This window comes from Rhinolophus sinicus, chromosome 17 (assembly GCF_057876585.1).
Source record: "Rhinolophus sinicus isolate RSI-liver-muscle chromosome 17, RSI-T2T, whole genome shotgun sequence".
NCBI lineage: Eukaryota > Metazoa > Chordata > Mammalia > Chiroptera > Rhinolophidae > Rhinolophus > Rhinolophus sinicus.
The window spans coordinates 99,506,459-99,522,333 of NC_142517.1; the positions used below are offsets into that span (position 1 = coordinate 99,506,459).

The 15,875-nt window shown below is 38.3% G+C and overlaps 3 protein-coding genes across 22 annotated transcripts in view; 2 read left to right on the plus strand and 1 right to left on the minus strand.

Moving 5' to 3' along the window:
* P2RY12 (purinergic receptor P2Y12) overlaps positions 1-5,308 on the plus strand; it is a 48,978-nt gene extending 43,670 nt beyond the window's left edge. For 4 of the 6 annotated variants that reach the window (XM_019748871.3, XM_074333660.2, XM_074333668.2 and 1 more), the window contains 2 exons: positions 189-485; positions 2,199-5,308. In XM_019748871.3, the coding sequence (XP_019604430.2) occupies positions 2,218-3,237 (1,020 nt within the window). In that variant the 5' untranslated portion in view covers positions 189-485; positions 2,199-2,217 and the 3' untranslated portion in view covers positions 3,238-5,308. The remainder of the gene's footprint in view (positions 1-188; positions 486-2,198) is intronic. The other 2 variants (XM_019748875.3, XM_019748874.3) reach the window with 2 other exon arrangements.
* Positions 1-15,875, minus strand: part of MED12L (mediator complex subunit 12L) — a 319,885-nt gene that overhangs the window by 91,253 nt on the left and 212,757 nt on the right. The window lies entirely within an intron of this gene.
* On the plus strand, positions 10,289-13,716 carry P2RY13 (purinergic receptor P2Y13). The gene is made up of 2 exons (XM_019748869.3): positions 10,289-10,442; positions 10,892-13,716. The coding sequence occupies exons 1-2, from the start codon at positions 10,302-10,304 to the stop codon at positions 11,906-11,908; spliced, it is 1,158 nt and encodes a 385-aa protein (XP_019604428.2). The 5' UTR covers positions 10,289-10,301; the 3' UTR covers positions 11,909-13,716.

A 15,875-nucleotide genomic window follows, 5' to 3' on the forward strand; every position in this document is an offset into this window, starting at 1 on the left:
TTCGAAAGGCTTGGATTTATCATTTGCATGGAAAATAACCAAAATAACTCATAAATAAATAACTCATAAATAAAAAAAATTCATAAATAAAGTATCAACTCTATGGCAGATTTCAGTAAAAAGCTGCAAGATTTTAATTTGCTTTTTAAAAGATGACTTTTTCCCCACCCTGCCCCACGTTTCCCAAGGAAATAAAAGCAGAAGTCATACAAGGGACCAGACGGAAATCCAGTGTCTGCAGAACTTTGAGTCCGGAGCATTTGAAGGTAATTTCTGATTGTGAAGTCCTCTCTTCCTCTCTCTCGCTCTATTTCTCTCTAGCACCCTCAAGACTTTACTGATGAAAACTCAGCAAATTATCATAAAGAGTTTTAACAACTAAGCTAAGACATCAAAAAGGAAAATACCAGATGCCACTCTGCAGGCTGAAGTAACTACCACTTACTGGATACATTCAAATCCTTCAGAATCGACAGAGTAACCAGGTAACTTTATATCTAGAAGTATATGACAAATATAGGCACTAACACAATGATGTACGCGTGAATTTTCTCAAGTTTGCTTAAAATTGGAAACCTTTAATAACTATCAATGTAAGCACTTATTTGGAATAAAAAATTAAATATAAGCCACATTAATGGTGTCAGAGATAAACATTTACTTCTTCATTAAAAATATAATTTATACAGAGCATGGAAATAAAATACAAATGGTCTCACTTATTTTACCTTGAATGTAAAATGAGATTTACATATACAGGGAGCTGAAATTCTCAGTATCAAGAATATTTGTTAAATGGGGTCTAGTTATAGTCTATGCAAAATGAGCATTCCCAAAGTAGAATTTTCAAAACTACCAGAGAATACACAACTAAAAGCAAATAGCAGTAGCAAGGAAAATAAAAATCAGTTCTGGTATCAATTAAATACTGTTTTTTGCTGGTTTAAGTTAAACAGGTGAGGAGCTATTGAAAATTGACATAGTTGTGATAACATGAATCTTAATTGTTTTACTTTCAGTAACTAAAGGATAAAAAACATTAATTCCATTGACATTTTGGGGAAGTTAGTGCTACCATTATTTGTCATATTTAAATCTTTCACATGGAAGCTTTTTCAAAAATTTAGCTATTTGTACTTTTAACATTAGTTCTTCTATTTAGGAACAATATTTTATGTAGAATCAATTCCATTGTCTTTGATGAAATAAAACGTTTTCAAATTTCACTTTTAAATTCCAACTTAGATGCCAGATAATGTATTCAAGTGAAGTCTTAGTTTCCATTTTAGCCACCCATTGGGGTAGAATAACCTATGGAACCAGACATGGACACCGTTTTGATGTATTATTTTAGCTACCACTGTATTCCCTATAAGCCTAGTAATCATCTCCGGCTGTTTTGACGAATGCCAGCTGATGACCACATACAGAAGCCATTTCTTAATTTTTTTTACTGTTTTAAAATTTGTACTGAATCATATTCAATAAAATGTATGCAAAAACTTCGAATATACTGAGCGTAGTTGGAAATGAGATGTACATGGGTTAAAATAATTGGAGCTAAAGAATGAGTCCCTGTGAGGCTGATTTTTGAATGGAGGACAGCAATACAAAGGCAGAAATAGCCTCTAGGTATAAGAGAAATTTTTATTTCTGATTCAGTATTTTATTTAACAATAAATTTCCAATGAGTGATTTTATTATACAAATTTCTTTACACTTTTAAAAATTCTGATAGACAATTATCAGTCATTCCTTCTTAAAACCCTTTGATGGTACCAGAGTAAATGAAATCCAGGAATAAGGATGGTGTAGAAAAAGTGACTGTGAATAGAACAAAAAAGTTAAGAGGCATGGAAATGAAGCTAGAGAAGAACAAAGCATAGCCCAAATACTTCTCTTCTAGTTTTTATATATAAATACATGTGAGCTTTTGCCTAAGATTAAAAACATCCCATTCAACAAACGAGAAATACAAACTATCCATACTTTCTCAGACTATTTCATTTTGCTGGAGATAGAATATTTGCCATGGTGAAATATTCTTGAGATTTAAGTTTTCTGTGTTCTTACTAACTGCCACAAGAATCAGAAACCTCAATTTTTAGAGAAGCCTGTCTAAAAAAGCGACACACGGAGCTAGGAGCAAAATCAACCATCTGGGACCAAAAATAACCATCGCCTCCCTTGCCCTCTAGGTAGCCAAAAAGAGACGGCATGGACAACCTGACCTCTGCGGCTGGGAATGGCAGCCTGTGTACCAGAGATTACAAAATCACCCAGGTCCTCTTCCCGCTCCTCTACACGCTCCTGTTTTTCGTTGGACTCATCACAAATAGCCTGGCAATGAGGATCTTCTTTCAAATCGGCAGTAAATCCAACTTCATTATCTTCCTTAAGAACACGGTCATTTCCGATCTTCTCATGATTCTGACTTTTCCATTCAAAATCCTCAGCGATGCCAAACTGGGCACAGGACCACTGAGAACCTTTGTGTGCCAGGTGACTTCTGTCGTATTTTACTTCACAATGTATATCAGCATTTCATTCCTCGGACTGATAACTATCGATCGCTACCAGAAGACCACCAGGCCATTTAAAACATCCAACCCCAGCAACCTGTTGGGGGCTAAGATTCTCTCTGTTATCATCTGGGTATTCATGTTCTTACTCTCTTTGCCGAACATGATTCTGACCAACAAGAGGCCGAGAGATAAGAATGTGAAGAAATGCTCGTTCCTCAAATCACAGTTTGGTCTGGTCTGGCATGAAATAGTTAATTACATTTGTCAGGTCATTTTCTGGATTAATTTTTTAATTGTCATTGTATGTTATACACTCATTACAAAAGAGCTGTATAGGTCATATGTAAGAACAAGGGGAGCAGGCAAAGTTCCCCAAAAAAAGGTGAACATCAAAGTTTTCATTATCATTGCTGTATTTTTTATTTGTTTTGTTCCCTTCCATTTTGCCCGAATTCCCTACACCCTGAGCCAAACCCGGGATGTCTTTGACTGCTCTGCTGAGAATACTCTGTTCTATGTGAAAGAGAGCACTCTCTGGTTAACTTCCTTGCATGCATGCCTCGACCCATTCATCTATTTCTTCCTTTGCAAGTCCTTCAAAAATTCCTTAATGAGTATGCTGAAGTGCCCCAATCCTGCCACACGGCCACTCCATGAAAACAGGAAGAAAGGCCAGGCTGGTGATGATCCAAGCCAGGAGACTCCAATGTAAACAGAGGTAACCCTTCCATCTATAGGGGTTCGCCTATGTAAAAACAGTAATACTGACTAAGAAGCAGCTGAGTTAGTAACAATGACTCTTGAAGAAACAGACTACAAAGTAATTTTCATTTACTTTGCCAGTATTAAAATGTAGGGGAAAAAACCTCCCATGTAGCTGTGTAGCAAAACAAACTGCCGCCAATCACCGTGCTACATGCAAAACTACAAAGAATTCCTGAACTGGAAAGTTTTGGCAAGATGGCTAACCATATAATGTCTACTGTCATTCTTTAAATACATCATTGATCACAATGTTATTATCTATCAACTTACTATATATATAAGCAACCAAGGATAAATCTGATAAAATCTTCTGACCAAAAAATTATACTTATTAATATGTATATACATCCTAGTCCCCTAACCAAATGCTTACCTATAGTGATATTATAAAAATTGAAGTCGGTGGGACCCACAAAGGATAGTAACTACTAACCTTTAATTATTAGCAAAAACCTAAGGGATTTAAACTAGTGGTAATAGACTGGACTGAATTTTTTTTTTTTCAAATTTCATTAAGAAGATAGAGGTTTAAAAAACCACCTTTCTGATAAAAAGAGTAGAAATAGAAAATAAAGTTATTAAAATAAGAAGAGTTATTTTTACGGCATTCTAATACAACAACAAAAACAACCCAGAATATTTCCTTAACACTAGAGAAACCAGTTTTACTAATATTTTGACAACTTTCATAAATACAACCACCCTCATTGACACATACCTTTATTAACTAGCTTCTAGAAAGTTCCTGCTACTTGGGTTAATGAACATTTCTCTTAGTGAGAAAAACGAATTAAATATGATTATGCAGTTGCACCACATAACTATTAACAGGAAAGTAATGTTAATGAAATGTTTGGAATTACCTGTTTGTTATTTGTGTATCTAACAAAAAATCTACATTGAACTCTAAATCACACTTTGTTGGAATTTCTTCTTTGTTCAAAGATATTAGATACCATGATTCACCTTTTATATTCACTCCTGCATCACTGTCAAACCTACTTAAGAAACAATAGCTGGCAACAGTGTTTCATACAGTGCTTTATGAAACAATATTGGGCAAAGTCTCTTCTGAAGGTGACATCTCACATCAGTTAATTCATATGTAAATGAAAAAAATATGTCAGGCTTAACATATAGGCTGATTCCACATAACCCATATTCATTGTTTTTTAATATAAACAAAATATGTAACACACTTGCAATTTGACATCTTTTATCTCAATTATTTATGATCCTCCGAGGTTGATTCTCAAACAGAAGGCATAGATACCAGTATCTAAATATAATGCAAGAAGAAATTAAAAGGGTGAGCTGTAGTATAAGGAAGTTCACTGAACTTCAGTAATAGCTGATTTATCCAAATCTCCACGAGTTCTGCTGGGCTAAATTTCAGTACAGAATTGAACTCATTTAACTCTCTAACTGGTGTCAATTCCCGAGCAGCGACACTCCTTCTCTGACACTGCTGCAAGCAAGCACTGGATGTCAGCGGCCGCGCACACAGAGACATGTGCCCCCAAAACATGTGTATTCCAGGTATCACCGGGACAACAGAGGTAGTCACTTCTGCCATGTAAACTAATGCAACTCACTCGAATGTCACATGTATAGGTGTGCATGTCCTGTAAAAATACCAGGATATTTGAGCTGGAAGAGAAATGAGAGCTCAAATATCTGACCTTATTTTGCATGGGAAAAATAAAGGGCAGGTCCACTCTTCAAGCCACCCGAGCTGGGGTAGGGAGTGGATTAAAGCTGACCACATCACAGTGCCAGAAGCAAATGAGGCGCCGAGAGATTGCAGAGTGCACAAAGACTTTCCTGAATAATCTTTCCTTTTGAACTAAAACTAATTCACCACGAATTCACTGAGATGACAATTTCCACAAGAGAAAGAAAAGCAGACCAGAAACGCTAATGGTATGTCGGTACTTTTGTAAAAAATTGTAAAGTGCTTGGAGTTACCGATGTTTTTATATATAATATGAAAAATTTACATTAAACTCTAAATCACACTTTGTTGGAAATTGTTTATTCAAAGACATTAGATGGCACATACTCCTATGTCAAGCATGAACTAAACCTACTCAAGACAGATTGAGAGGCCAGTATTTATGGTGTGCTCATTATCCATAGAACATATTACTATCTCCAGCTTTAGGAATTTTAATATACATAATACATCCCACATTTCACAGTAACTTAAAAAAGAAAAAAGTGAAGCCAAATTTTGTAGACTCAGGTCCAGAAGTTGAAAAGTTCAGAAATGAGACAAAATGTAGTCTTGCCCAAAGCCTTCGTGGCTAACAAGTCCAAAGGATGCTGATAACTGGCCGTTTCTCCCAGTGGCTCCTCACAGAACTGTCCAAAGCAGTGAGCAGGTGTGGCAAATGAGAGCCTGCAAGCCAAACCTAGCCCGTCCTGTGTCTTTGTGCAGCCTAAGACCTAAGAATCGTTTTCACATTGTCAAATGTTTGTGGAGGGACAATCAGAAGAGTAAAAGCTCGGGTTGCATTAAAGTGATACGAAATTCAAGTTTCAGTGTTCATAACAAGTTTTTATTAGAACACAGCCACACCCACTCAGGTTTTTCCTATGGCTGGTTTCCTGCTATAACAGAAGGGTTGAGTAGCTGTGTTGGAGACTACATGGTGGCAAAACCTAAATATTTATTAACTGGCACTTTAGAAAAGAAGATTGACAACTGGACTAGAACTTTAAAAACAGGAGAAAACCCTACGCAGAAAAGGAATCCTCTCTTCATGCATTTAGGTATTTCAGTAGCTTTGCACTAAAAACAACTGTGATTCTGGTGACTGATAGAGGTGATGTCCAAAGTGGGACGACAGTGATGCCAGTGGGAACTAAACATGTGGAAATACACTTACAAGTCAATAAGTAAAGAGAAACAGCCTGACTTTTTAAATAAATGGGAAAGTGCTTGAAAAATTAATTTCCAGGAGAAATACAAATGGACAATAAAAACATAAAAAAGATATACCCTGTTTCCCCGAAAATAAGACCTAGCCGGACAATCAGCTCTAATGCGTATTTTGAAGCAAAAAATAATGTAAGACTCGGTATTATATTGCATTATATTATATTATATTATAAAGACCCGGTCTTATATTATAGTAAAATAAGACCGGGTCTTATATTAATTTTTGCTCCAAAAGATGCATTATAGCGGATTGTCCAGCTAGGTCTTATTTTCGGGGAAACACGGTACATCACTAAGAAGGAAATAAATGTATACTTCAATGACATGGTTTTAAACCTGTAAGTTTAGAACTGATTTAGAAGACTTTTTAATAACAGTGTTGGAGAATCCCACTCAGGGAAACTAAATTGGTACAATCTTTCTGGAAAGCTATTTGAAAACATCATTTAACATTCTGATGCATAGCTTTGGTCCAGCATTTCACTGCTAGGAAACTTCCTACAAATATGTTGGAACAAATGAATGAAAACATATGGACATGTATGTGTTCTACGGAACCGATTTTAATAGAGAAAAATTGGGGAAAAAAATAAATGCCCATCAATAAAGGCTGAACTAAACTATGGTAACTTTATATTATATAAACCTTTTTTAAAAATTAGGGAAGTCACCATGTACTAACATGAAATAAAGCAAAGACTCAAAATGTCAATAAATGCAAATCTATTTATTTTCACACATTGGTATGTATACGTGTATAAGGGGGATTAACTGTCACTTTCTATTATATACATGTATATACTTGAATTCTTTATACTTGTTTTCCTTATATAGTAACAATATGAAACTGCATATTCACATAAATGTTTCATATAACATTGTGAATGTTATTGACTGTTTCCAGTCATATGTAAGGATTTTCTAATACCGAATTTAATTATAGATCCAGATCACTACATTTAATGTTAAATGGCACCACTTGTGTTAGTTTACTGTTAAGCCTTCAGTTAATCCAGTGTGGAATTTTTCCGACAGTTTCATACAATCTGAGACAGCACCGTGGTATACATTGACAGGAAGTAAAAGGCTCTTCTATGAGTATAGAATTCCCACTTTGACTTTTACTCCCCATGAAAGCAAATACTTCCTCACCTTTTCAGATATTATTTACATGGTCCCGGCTACCACATCAATGAGAACCTTTAGACTGTTAACTCTGAAGCAAAGGGAAATCCCAAAGAAGGCTACAAATGGAAAAAGTAGTTTATTCCCATTTGGCAGGCTTCTAATTTCTAATTTTTATATCTTCTTTGATTCTCTCCCGATTTTACTGCTTTGAACCAATTTATATTTTCCACCTCACACCTCACTTTGAGGCTATACGTTTCACAAGTCCATTAACTTGAGAGTTGATTGTTGCTTCTCACTCATCCATCAGTAATACCCAGCTCACAAACTCCAGAATTTGGCAAACAATTCCACCTTCACCCCTTCTGTGGCTTCTATCAGTCAGGAGAGTGAGGCAGGTTCTGAGTATGGGCTCTGGAACCAGACTCTGCGGGTTTGCAGTGGGCTTGGGTGGCATGACTTTGGAAAAACTGCTTAACTTCTGTACCTCAGTTTTCTCACCGGCAAAATGGGACCTATTTCTGAGGATGGTTGTAAGAATTAAATAAGATCATAGTATCACTTAGAACAGCCTAGCCTGTGTGACTTTGTAAGTTTTGACTATACTCCTTTTGTCCCCGATAGGATTTTAAAGGTTTAGTTTGTTCCCATTTGGCAGGTTCCTAATTTCTGGGACCTTGTATCTTCTCTGATTCTTCCCTCCTGTCTTTCGTGAGCTATCCTCACAGTTGTACACAATATTCCACGTTTCTTTTCATTTCATTTAACAAGAAATATACCAATACCTACCATGTGACAGGCATTCTACTCCACACCTGGTGAATATTCACTCATTTTATCTCCTTAACAAAACAATAAAGCAGATACTATTACTTATTTTCGTTGTAAAGAGGAGACCGTGGTTTCACAGAGAGCATAAATAACTTGCCCAAGGTAACAAGCAAATTAAGAGTGGGAGTAAGGAGTTGAACCCAGGCTCCTGAGGCAGTGCTCCGACCTGCTCTGCTACGGCCTCTCAGATACACCACCACAGGCAAAAGACCCCCCCTAGGGGGCAGGGGAACTGATGAGCACAAAGGGAACGTCGGCTAATACATACTAAACACATGGACTTATAGGAAAGAGTGATCTGACAAATATGTACTGTGGTCAAACATTTTGGAACCTACCACATAAGAAGACACTTCTGTAACTCTAGAAGGTACCACACGAGTTCCTCTTTTGAAAGTTTCCCACACTTGGGCATTGTGAAATTTGACCAAAATGTGATTTCCAGTTTTCATATTATGAAATTACCTTATACAGCATTTCCCTTGTTTAAACTGAAACTATTCCAAACCTTCACCTAGATAATGGGTGCTGTTGGGAAATTTACATTTAAATTACATAGGTCAAATCCCTCTACTTAAAACATAAAAATAAAAGTTTGCTTGTTTTTATTCTCTACTGAAGCAAAAAAATATATATGTTTAAATTACGTCCCATTACATTAATGAAATCCAGAATCTGTATTTCCAAGAAACAATTTGAGTCAAACATATACAGAGAGTGCCAAAAAAATGTATACACATTTTAAGAAAGGAAAACTGTATTAAAATTGTAATACTCAATATATACCGATAACAAAAGATGAATAAAAGTCACGTTTGACTTCTGCAATTATAATACAAGAGGTGCTCAAAGTGGTTGCCATCAGCATCCAGACACTTCTGGTTACAGCGAACTACTGCTTGAGCAACACTGACCAAAGTGTCCGCTTGTATACATTTTTTTGGCAGCCCGGTATTTTTCAAAACGTGTCACCATTGGGTAGTTCCAACCAAAATTATCAGGCATACTAGCATTGCCTTGTATTTTAAAATGTCCAGTGGATTATGGAATTTTATTCTCAGAATCCCAAGCCAAATCACTGAAAAATTCTCAATCAACCCAACTCCAGTGTACTCCAAATTTGTGGTAAAACTTGCAGCAAAAATATGATGTGAAACTCACCACGGAGAACCCTACATTCTCTCTTAGTATCTCCAAATTTCCTCTTTCCTTTACCTATCAAGCAAAAAAACATTTCTGTCGTACATTTTTCTGCACATAAAAGCAGCAATTATACCTTTTCAAACTTGAAGAGAATTTAAAGGAAAAAATGTACAGACCTGGGCCCAAGATTGATGAAATTCCTGAAGTCTTTGGCACTTCGTACACATCAAATACAGAAGAGCTCTCCAAAAGTAGTTTTCCAATAAGTGAGAGAATATATTTCCATTTCGAGCTGCAATCCACTCACCAGAGCAGTGAGTGGCTCACATTTTTTCAGTGCTTCCTAAGTCGCCAGCACTATTCTAGGCACTCGTTTCATCTTCTTGGCAAAACGACAAGTAGATACTATTATCAGTCCCATTACACAGACGAGGACACTGAGGCACAGAGCTACTAAATTACTTGTCCATGATCTAGTACTCAATAATTAATGGATCTGGGATTCTAACCCGTGAAATCTGGGTCTATTAGCCCTTAACGCTTAGCAGATATGCCATTTTCTCTCTCAGAGAGCGAAAGACCAAAAGACCCAGATGAATGTCTATAGAAATAAACAGGCCATCCTACTAACCACAAATTTCTGGGGGGAAAAAACAGTCTACAAGGAGGCAGATGATGATTCTGATTTTAGAGTTAACTCTTATTCTCCTCCTCGGTTGTAATTTGGGGCTATTTTCTCTATCTGTCTGCTTCCTATTACTACATACAGGAGGCACTCAAAAATTTCATTGAACAAGCAGGTAAAGAAGAGAAGCTGAGGACAGCTACTACCTATGTGGGAAAATATAAGGATAACTGCAACTAAACTACTTTATGCAAGTCATAGATTAACAGCACACAAGTTTGAAATAAAAGTGGTCTCTTATTATAAAGTCCTCCAAAGGTTTGCATGTGAAGAAGTTCCAATGAATCACATTACACACATGAAAATGAGGAAGGAAACCCGGTATAAGAAAGCAGAACATTTGCTTCCCAAGAGCTTCATGAGCCGGTCTAATAGCTGCCTCAATCAGAAGACACGGAGCCGAGCACCCTCCCCAACAAAGGTGAATTTCAGTATTTATTATAAGTGGGCTTGCTTAGAAAAGATAGAGTAGGTTCAAGGGGGAAAAAGCTTTGAGGTTAACATTGTACAAACCACAGGTTAGGAGCATAAGGAATTATATAACGTACAGAAATCTGACATGAATTACTACCTCTTAAATGAGCCTTTGTCTGACTGCCCTGGTAAAAGCAGCACTTGTGAATGGGGTAGAAGTTGTGCTTTGTCAGAAGAGTGTGCAAGTAAGGGCACGATTACAAGCACCCAAAACCTATGACGTACGTCAGAAATTCTTGCCAGAAACGTGTGCCTTCTCAACCGATCTGTTGCATGGGATGGTGGGAGTATTTAAGGTGTTAATATGCTACCAACCTGCAGTCTGTTTTTGAAAAGCAGCATTCTGAAATCGTGGCAGGCTTCGCGTCACTCTGTGTGTGTGTTTGTCTGTACTAGCTAACACTGGGAGCCATGAACACCACTGTGATGGAGGGCTTCAACCGGTCCCAGCAGTGCCCCAGGGACACGCGGACAACACAGCTGGTGTTCCCAGCCCTCTACACCGCCGTTTTCTTCACCGGCATCCTGCTCAACACCTTGGCCTTGTGGGTGTTCGTTCACATCCCCAGCTCCTCCACGTTCATTGTCTATCTCAAAAACACTTTGGTGGCCGACTTGATAATGACACTCACGCTTCCATTTAAAATCATCTCCGACTCCCACCCTGGATTCTGGCAACTCAGAGCCTTCGTGTGTCGCTTCTCGGCCGTCATCTTTTATGAGACCATGTACGTGGGCATCATCCTGCTGGGCCTTGTAGCTTTTGACAGATTCCTGAAGATCATCAGACCTTTCGGGAAATATTGTGTACAGAAACCTGTGTTTGCAAAAATGGTCTCAACCCTCATCTGGCTCCTTCTGTTTCTCATCTCTCTGCCAAACATAATCTTAAGCGACAAGGAAGCCACACCATCATCTGTGAAAAAGTGTGCCTCCTTAAAGGGTCCTCAGGGGCTGAAATGGCATGAAGGCGTGAATTACGTATCCCAGTTCATTTTCTGGACTGTTCTGGTCCTAATGCTTCTCTTTTATGTGGTGATTGCAAAAAAAGTATACAATTCCTATAGAAAGTCAAAAAGTAAGGACAGCAAAAAAACCAAGAAGCTGGAAGGTAAAGTATTTATTGTCGTGGCGGTCTTCTTTGTGTGCTTCGTTCCATTTCATTTTGCCCGCGTTCCGTATACTCATAGTCAAACCAACAGTAAGACGGACTGTAAATTGCAAAATCAACTGTTTATAGCTAAAGAAGCAACTCTCTTTTTAGCAGCAACTAACATTTGTATGGATCCCTTAATATACATATTTTTATGTAAAAAATTCACAAGCAGGCTAATATGTATGAGAGGGAGAAAGACCACAGCATCAACCCAAGAAAATCATACTAGTCAGACAGACAATATAACTCTCAGTTGATAACCTTATCATGGTTAACTTCTATTTATGGACAAGACTTTGAAAGACAATTTATTTGAAAACTACATTTAAGCAATGACCAGAAAAAATAAAGATGGAAACAAGTGTTTCCTTATATTTTATTACCCTGGTGTATGGAAAGGATTGTATAAATTTTAATTCCACACGGATCTGTTCATAACCAAGGTGAAGTACGAATAGAAGGCCACAGAAAGCAAACGGCCACTAGAGGTCATCTTTTCGAGAGCACTCACTTAAATTTTGGAAAAGATTGTAAATGCAGTCCTAAAAAACCCCCTCTCCAAAACACCTTCTCACATTCTTTTACACACATAATACAAACAACACTGGTGTCTTTGTAGCCCACAAATGTTGATCCTTGGCTGATAAAAAATAAATAAATAAAACACCTTGAAAGTCCTTTTGTAAAAGAAAGCTGAAGCTAGGGTTTGACGGGATGCTAGATATGAACCGTCAAGGGAGCTGAAGGCAGTCAGAAAACCCCTTGAAAACCCAGAGGAAGGAGTTTCTCCTTACACTACAAAGCGCCTTTCCCGCATTATCCCATCACACCAAAGGCGGCACGAGCTCCATTATTAACTACATATTATAAAATATTCTGCTACCATCATACTTGGCTTACACCCCAAGTGTGGACAATTCAAGGACAGGAATAGTGTGGTATTATTCAGCAAATACTCTAACGGTGGTTGCTAACGGTGGTTGCATGTGCCACCTTCTCAGCAAAACCTTCCTGGGCCGCAACCTCTATTCTCCAGCCTCACACCTCTGGTTGAAAATAATGACTTCTCCCACTGTTTGTATTGATTAGGGCCCTCACTGCAGATTTCCCTTGACTAGTTCACTGTATTCTTGACTGCAGCCCCCAAAGATGTTTAGGAGTCTCTAAGAAAGACGTGTTTTGAAGATAGAAAACGTCATGTTTTCTTAGTATCTCCCACAAGCCATTATCTTCTAGAGAAAATGCACAAAGGAGTAGTCGCGTTCTGTAAATGTGCGTCTAGCTCCAACATCAACACCATAAGGTGAAACCCAGGCCTCTTTCCATGCCCTCAGACGCCGTGGAGGACTTGGAACTTCCTACTTTCCTGGCCTTATCTCCTGAGTGCTCTTCCATCCCTGAAACTTTACACTCTTCTACAAATTAGTAACTGTCAGAACACGCCAGGCTCCTTTTTGCCCCTGTGAGATCACAGGTGTAAATTTCCCTCTGGCTCTCCAAGAAAACTCTTATTCATCCATGAAACCCCAAGTTGCCATCACTTAGTCCATGAAATCTTACTGGCCAACCTCCCACCATCATCTCAAACCCAATCGCTCCCTTATCTGTCACGCCTCAATTATTGGACTTATCACACTGCTTTGTAATGACTACTCACACGTGTACCTACTCTTTTAATAACCTATGTACACTTCTGAAGGCAGAGATGGTGTCTCATTGTGCAATCAATAAATATTTGATAAATAAACCAAACTGATTTTATTTTTACACACTAGAAAAGGAAAAGGGAAGTCAACTCTCACTGATGTTTTTATCAAAAGATGATGTAAATTTCTTGAAACCTCAAGCTCTTGTCAGTTGCCTTCCTACAGCACGTACGTGGGCCTGGGATGTGGGGGCACTCGGGGGTTCTCTAGCGAATGCTCATGAAGGGAGCAGGGCTACTGAACAGGACGTGGATAGCTGAGGGGCTAGTGTCTATCCACAACTCAGTTTTAAAGCTGCTGGCAAAATGCTTTAACTATGTACTGTTGGTTTTAGTTAAATAAAATTTGTAACTGTAGCATATTACAATCTCCAAAACTCGCCTTTTAGAGGTACTCTTGATGCCTGATTTTCGTTCTCTCAAATAAGAGTTAAATCATGGTAACAGTGAGTGATGTCACTAAACCCACCTTACTTTTACTGAGCACACTACACAACCATGACTAGACTCAAATATTGTATTACAAGTTAACTGCATCCAGATAGTGTATGCGACTTTTAGAAAGATCGTTCAAGATAGAATTTCAATAGCAAACCTGTCCTTCATAAATACAAATATTTAATTTTATTATAACATTATAGTCAAAAGCAGAGTACCTGATTTATAGAATGAAATAATCTAAAGAGAATGTAGAGAAGAAGCATATTAGAGCCATCTTAAAATCACGCGCACAAAATACAAAGCAACTATCTGAGAACGTCACAAAGTAGGCATCATGAATACTAAATTCTAGAATACTTATAAAATGGGATGCTATACCATAGCCATGTGTCATAGTGACACACGTAATAATAATAAAAAAGAGCTTTGATACAGTGTGTGTGAGCTCAGAGCACAATTAAGGGATTTTGTCCAAAGCTAAATGTAACAATTTTTACTAGATAAAGTCTTCCGAATAACCCTGGGGCAAGAGAAGGGGAAAAGCAGACTGCCCCATATAGAAGAATTCTTAAGAAACCAGGGAAAATTACTGTAAAGGGGGAAGGCGGAGGCAGACAAGCAGTGTCAACTCCCAATTCACAGAATTAGATGGCTGACATAAAGTCATCGTTACATTAAAGCCTATAAAAGAATTAGTCAATCTTATTAAATCTATCACTTCATATGGTCCATATCCATTTAAAAGCAGTTCCTCCCATTAACTTTCTAGTCTTCTTTCTAAAAATGTCTGACTATCACCCCCAGGTAAACTATTCTTCCATCAAGTTAAAAAAAAAAAAATCACAGTTCACATGCATCATAACAGAGCAGAACCTACTCCCAGCAGCGTCCAGCACCTCCAGGAAGGCACGTTTAGAAGACATCAGTTCGACTGAGGAAAGGGCAGAATTTACAAATTATTTGAAGTGCCTAGAAACACAACTCAACATTTTAAATTTTACATGTAAACCAAGTGTAGGGAATATGAATATAGAACACGTGTTCATATCAGCAGTTCTCACACCCGTTTGTATCGGAACCAGCTGGAGGGGTTCTAAGAAGACAGGCTGCTAAGCCCAGCCCCAGAGTTTCTGGTTCAGGAGGTCTGGGTGAGGCCTGAGAACAAGTTCCCAGCAGACACGAGTGCTATCGATCTGGACCACAAGAACCACTGAGCTGGAATGTTCCTTGAGGTTCATACCTCCATAAAGACTGATTCACGGCACAGCCTTCTTGGGCAGGTCCAAGAGTGGGGTTTACCAAGAGGAGACAAACAAAACTGTCCTTAAGAGAGCAGGGCGGACACAGGTGACAGGTAAAGGCGAGGACTATGGATACCTTCAAAGGTCATACCCTGCTATGGGAACATCTGCCACTCAGTGCCAACTGTTGGCACAGGAGGGGTTTGGGGCCCAGGGTTACTGGCTGGAAGCAACAGCAATAGTAAAATGGGCAACATTACTCACTACTTACTGTGTAAGAGCTTTAAATATATTGTCCCCTTTAATAATCCCACGAAGCCTATTAAGTACTACTGTTATCTTCATTTCAGAGATAAAGAAATTGAGAAACAGAGAGATTAAGCAACTTGCATGGGGCCACACAGCTTGTAAGTAGCAGGGCTAGGACTCTAATTCAGACTCGGGCTTCTGAGCCCATATTCTTAAACACTGTATTTACAACCTCAGACCTAATGTTCTCAAGAGAATTCATAAATCCAGTCTCCTATATTTCCTGTTATTTTAGAAACTTCCTTAGCCACCCCCATACTCCCTGACCCCACAAAAACAATGTAATATTCATGTGTGGGCTGTAACTAGCCCAGGTGCTGCCAGCTCATTAGCCTTGACCTAGAAGCTAACAAGACCCTCCCAGGACCTTACACTTATTCACGGAATGCTTGCTGTGTGCCTAGCACTGTGCTGTGTGCTTTACAACGCTTACTACCTTTCTACTTTTTACTATAGCCCTACAAGACAGATACTGAAGGCTCCCTGTTGGGGGTGGGCAGCAGGAAAGAAAACTGAGACACAGAGTGC